The sequence below is a fragment of the Rhinopithecus bieti genome, unplaced genomic scaffold, assembly GCF_001698545.2.
Source record: "Rhinopithecus bieti isolate Rb0 unplaced genomic scaffold, ASM169854v2 scaffold_15776, whole genome shotgun sequence".
Lineage (NCBI taxonomy): Eukaryota > Metazoa > Chordata > Mammalia > Primates > Cercopithecidae > Rhinopithecus > Rhinopithecus bieti.
The window spans coordinates 2,623,680-2,629,359 of NW_016808836.1; the positions used below are offsets into that span (position 1 = coordinate 2,623,680).

The 5,680-nt window shown below is 48.2% G+C and overlaps 1 protein-coding gene across 1 annotated transcript in view; it reads left to right on the forward strand.

The window, feature by feature from the left end:
• Positions 1 to 365: 365 nt before the first annotated feature.
• ITPKC (inositol-trisphosphate 3-kinase C) overlaps positions 366 to 5,680 on the forward strand; it is a 16,889-nt gene continuing 11,574 nt past the window's right edge. The window contains exons 1-2 of the mRNA XM_017887362.1: positions 366 to 371; positions 3,315 to 3,517. Coding sequence (XP_017742851.1) covers positions 366 to 371; positions 3,315 to 3,517 — 209 coding nt within the window. The remainder of the gene's footprint in view (positions 372 to 3,314; positions 3,518 to 5,680) is intronic.

The following is a 5,680-nucleotide window of genomic DNA, read 5'->3' on the forward strand; positions in this document are numbered from 1 at the left end:
AAAAAAAAAAAAAAAAAAAAAAAGAAAGTGATGACAGAGAGGGAGAAATGGACAAAGAATTTTCCCTATTTTGCTGAGGGCTTTGGGCGATCTTGTGATTGCTAAACTAAGTGGGGCTCACTTACCCCAACAAGCCTGGGAACAGTGATCCCAGGAAGCCTCCAGCCCTGGAAAGACTGCAGGTCCCCCTTTGTTCCTGCTCATGGCAGCACCCCTAGCCCCTGCCTTCCCTGGCCTTGGCCCTGACCCCACCCTGCTCTGCCCCCTACAGAGCAAACCCTGGAAGAAGCTGAAGACAGTTCTGAAGTATTCGCCCTTCGTTGTCTCCTTCCGAAAACACTACCCTTGGGTCCAGCTTTCCGGACATGCTGGTGAGTGGGGTGGTGGTGGACAGGGCTGGGCAGAGTCTCCTGGGCCAGGGAAAGGGATGTTCTCTGTAGTTTAGTTCCCCTACTAAACTTTGTATGTCAGGGCAGAGGGCTATTTCCTGTTATTCTGGTGGAGAGAGGGAGCTTCAACTGTGCGGACAGATGGGCCTGGGCTCAAACCCTAGTTCTGCTCTGTATTCATGGGTGACTTTGGGCAAGTTACTTTGCTTTACTGGGCTTCAGCTGCCCCATCTGTTAATGTGGAGATGATGTTACATCCCTTGTAGGGTTAACTGAAGAGTTAAAATCAAAATGTATATAAAGATTGAGGCCAGGCATGGTGGCTTACGTCTGTAATCCCAGCAGTTTGGCAGGCCAAGACAGGAGGATCGCTTGAGCCCAGGAGTTCAAGACCAACCTGGGCAATGTAGTGAGACCCCGTTTCAATTAAAAAAAAAAAGGACTGGCTGGGTGCGGTGGCTCACGCCTGTAATCCCAGCACTTTGGGAGGCTGAGGCGGGTAGATCACGAGGTCAGGAGATTGAGACCATCTTGGCTAACACAGTGAAACCCCATCTCTACTAAAAATACAAAAAATTAGCCGGGCGTGGTGGCGGGTGCCTATAGTCCCAGCTACTCGGGAGGCTGAGGCAGGGGAATGGCATGAACCCAGGAGGCGGAGCTTGCAGTGAGTGGAGATAGCGCCACTGCACTCTAGCCTGGGCGACAGAGTGAGGCTCTGTCTCAAAAAATAAAAAATAAATAAAATAAAATAAAATAAATAAAAAACAAAACCCTAAAACCCCAAAACTTAGTGATGGTTAAAAAAAAAAACTTAGTAGAAGAAAACAACCATTTTATTAACCTCACAAGTTTTGGGTCAGCAATTCAGACAGGATGGCAGGGATGGCTTTTCAGTGCTCCACAATATCTGGGAACTCAGCTACGGACACCTGGAGGCTACAAGCTGAAAACTTTTGGAGGTTCATTCACTTACATGCCTGGTGATTGATGCTGGCTATTGGCTGGGGTCTCAGATGAGGCTGCCACCTGGAAAGCCTATACGTGGCTTCGCCATGTAGCTACTTGAGCTTCCTTGCAGTATGGTGGCCTCAGAGTACTCAGATTTCTAACAAGACAGCTCAGGACTGCCTTGAAGGTAAGTGTGTCTGCCAACAGAAGTCATACAGTAGCACTTCTGCCATAAACCCTCCCATATTTAATGGGAGAGCAATATATTTTTTATTTATTCATTTAATTTTGAGATAGGATCTCACTGTTGCCCAGGCTGGAGTGCAGTGGTGCAATCATAGCTCATTGTAGCTTTGAACTCCTTGCCTCAAAGGATCCTCCCACTTCAGCCTCCCAGAGTGTTGGGATTATAGGCATGAGCCACTGTACCCAGTTTGGGAGAGCAATTAAGAGTATACTCCTTGATGGAAAAATTCTAGAAGAGCAGGGTCAGGGGTGGGTCTGAGACCCACTGAGATCAGGAGATACTGTTACAGCCAACTTTGGAAAATGTAATCCAGGCTGGACATAATCACAGCACTTTGGGAGGCTGAGATGGGAGGATCATTTGAGGCCAGGAATTTGAGACCAGCCTCGGCAACATAGCAACACTCCCCGCACCCAACATTACAATTAAAAAAAAAAAAAAAAATAGCTGGGTGTGCTGGGGGTGCACATCTGTACTCCCAGCTACTCTGGAGATTGAGGTGGGAGGATCACCTGAGTCTAGGAGCTTGAGGCTTCAGTGAGCTATGATTGCACCACTGCATTTCAGCCTGGGTGACAGAGTAAGATCCTCTCAAATAAAAAAAGAAAAAGAAAATATCTGAAAATACAGCTTGCCACAAGAAGAAGTTAGAATTATTATAATCTATACTCTCTGCATGGTCCAGGAAATGCTTGATCTATAAATTAACTTAAATAGGCCCTGGTTGTTAGCACCTTGGGACTCCAGGCAGTAGCAAAAGCAAATCCACTCTGGAGAGTGATGCTCTGGACTTAGATCTCACAGGATTCCCACAGATGATCACATGTGTACAATCAAAAATTACAAAACACATGAGGACATCCTGTGCTGGGAACAGGAATTGGTTTAAGCAACAGAGAACAAAAATTGACCCTTTCCTTACCGGCCCCTGGCCAAGACTTTTAAGAGTTGCAGGCCGGGCACAGTGGCTCACGCCTGTAATCCCAGCACTTTGGGAGGCCGAGGCGGGTGGATCACCTGAGGTCAGGAGTTCAAGACCAGTCTGACCAGCAAGGTGAAACCCCATCTCTGCTAAAAATACAAAAATTAGGTGGGCTTGGTGGTGTGCGCCTGTAATCCCAGCTACTTGGGGGGCTGAGGCCAGAGAATTGCTTGAACCCGGGAGATGGAGGTTGCAGTGAGCTGAGATCACACCACTGCACTCCAGCCTGGGCAACAGAGTGGGACTCCATTTCAATAAAATAAAATAAAATCGGCTGGGCGCGGTGGCTCACGCCTGTAATCCCAGCGCTTTGGGAGGCCGAGGAGGGTTGATCACGAGGTCAGGAGATCGAGACAATCCTGGCTAACGTGGTGAAACCCCGTCTCTACTAAAAATACAAAAAAAAATTAGCCGGGTGTGGTGGCGGGCGCCTATAGTCTTAGCTACTTGGGAGGCTGAGGCAGGAGAATGTAGTAAACCCGGGAGGTGGAGCTTGCAGTGAGGCAAGATCACACCACTGCAATGCAGCCTGGGCAACAGAGCAAGACTCCATCTCAAAAATAAAATAAAATCTTAAAATAATTAAAAAAAAAAAAACAGTTGCAGGGAGAAAGAGCATTGCAGGAGGGTCAGGCAAGATAATGGTGACCAGAATCTGACCTGAACAGGGAGCTAGGGGGAGGTTCTCTTCCTGATCCAGTTTCTGATCCTCTCATTTATTCTACCATCTTTAGGGAACTTCCAGGCAGGAGAGGATGGTCGGATTCTGAAACGTTTCTGTCAGTGTGAGCAGCGCAGCCTGGAGCAGCTGATGAAAGACCCGCTGCGACCTTTCGTGCCTGCCTACTATGGCATGGTGCTGCAGGATGGCCAGACCTTCAACCAGATGGAAGACCTCCTGGCTGACTTCGAGGGCCCCTCCATTATGGACTGCAAGATGGGCAGCAGGTGGGTCTGGGGCAGCCCTGAGGCAGGGGTGGAGGGCAGGGGGTGGGCATTATTGAAAATATTGGCCAGGCGCGGTGGCTCATACCTTTAATCCTAGCGCTTTCGGAGGCTAAGGCGGGTGGATCACATGAGGTCCGGAGTTCCAAACCAGCCTAGCCAACATGGTGAAACCCTGTCTCTCTACTAAAAATACAAAAAAATTAGCCGGCTGTGGTGGCGCATGCCTGTAATGCCAGCTACTCAGGAGGCTGAGGTGGGAGAATTGCTTGAACCTGGGAGGTGAAGGTTGCAGTGAGCTGAGATCGAGCCATTGCACTCCAGCCTGGGCAACAAGAGTGAAACCCTGTCTCAAAAAAAAAAAAAGAAAGAAAGAAAACAGCGCCAAGTTCATTTTCAAAGTGGTTGTACCAGTGTATCTTCCCACCACCATGTATGAGTGTTACAGTCATCCCAGATTCTCACCGGTGCTTGGTACTGTCTGTTTTATTAACTTAAACCATTCCAATGGGTTTGGAATAGGATCCCCCTTTTTTTTTTCTCTTTCAGACAGAGTCTTACTCTGTCGCCCAGGCTGAAGTGCAGTGACATGATCTCACTGCAATCTCCACCTCCCAGGTTCAAGTGATTCTCCCGTGTAAACCCCCCAAGTAGCTGGGATTCCAGGCGCCCGCCACCACACCTGGCTAATTTTTGTATTATTAGTAGAGATGGGGTTTCACCATGTTGGCCAGGCTGGTCTGGAGTTCCTGATCTGAGATGATCCAACCACCTCGGCCTCCCAGAGTGCTGGGATTATAGGCATGAGCCATTGAGTCTGGTCTGCAAGAAGTGAACTCTAATTGCTTTCTCAAGCTGGGCTCAGTGGCTCTCACCTATAATCCCAACGCTCTGGGAGGCTATATATATATATACACACACACACACACACACACACACACACAGATACACACACGCACAGATACACACACAGTCTTCAAATCTCCCATTTCACTATTTTAGTAGTCTTTTGATAAACATATTTTGATAAACAAAATAGTATTTATGTTATTATTTTTTGAGACAGAGTCTCGCTCTGTTGCCCTAGCTGAAGTGCAGTAGCATGCTTATAGCTCGCTGTAGCCTTGAACTCCTGGGCTCAGGCGGTCCTCTCACCTTAGCCTCCAGAGTAGCTGGGACTATAGGTATGTCCCACCAGGTTTGGCTCTATTTTATTTTTTATAGAGACGTAGTCTCCCTGTACTGCCCAGGCTGGTCTTGAACTCTTGAGCTCAAGTGATCCTCCTTCTTCTGCCCCCTGAGTGGCTGGGACTATAGGTGCATACTGTCACACCTACCTAATTTTCAATTTTTTGTAGAGACAGGCTGTTTAGAAAAGCTCTGAAACCCTGCTTTTCCGTTCTCACACCACTGCCACAACAATGACAGCACAGAAGACTTCTGTGACCAAATGTGTCGGGTTTTTAACCCCACTCACCAAGCAACACACCAGCTGGATGTCCTCCAATTAAATTCCAACTCCATCTACCTGGAAATAGTGTTAGATTCCACAGGTTGGGGACTTAGTCCCCAAGACTGCCCCCCAGCTATAGACACCAGTCATAAGTCCAGGCCTTCGGAACTTCTGACTGATTGGCTCCAAGTCGGAGTTCCCATGTCCTCCTCTTTGGGTTCAGATAATTTGCTGGAGTGGCTCAAAGAACTCAGGGGAACACTTACTTACCTTTACTGGTTTAATATAATGCAGGGGTCCCCAACCCCTGGGCCGCGGCCCAGTCCCTGTCCATGACCTCTTAGGAACAGGGCCCCACCGCCCCATTGTAGGAGGCCAGTGAGCATTACCGCCTGAACTCCACCTCCTGTCAGACCAACTGCGGCAGGAGATTCTCTGGAGGGCTAACCCTGTTGTGAACTGTGCCTGCCAGGGATCTAGATTGTATGCTCCTATGAGAATCTAACTGATGCTCGGTGAGCTGAGGTAGAACAGTTTCATCCAGAAACCATCCCCCTCACAGTCTATGGGAAAAATTGTCTTCTACAAAACCAGTTCCTGGTGCCAAAAAGGTTGAGTGCTGCTACAAAGGATACTGCAAAAGATGAAGAGATGTGTAGAGCAAGGTATGGGGAAAGGGGTGTGGAGGTTTTTTTTTTTTTTTTTTTTTTTTT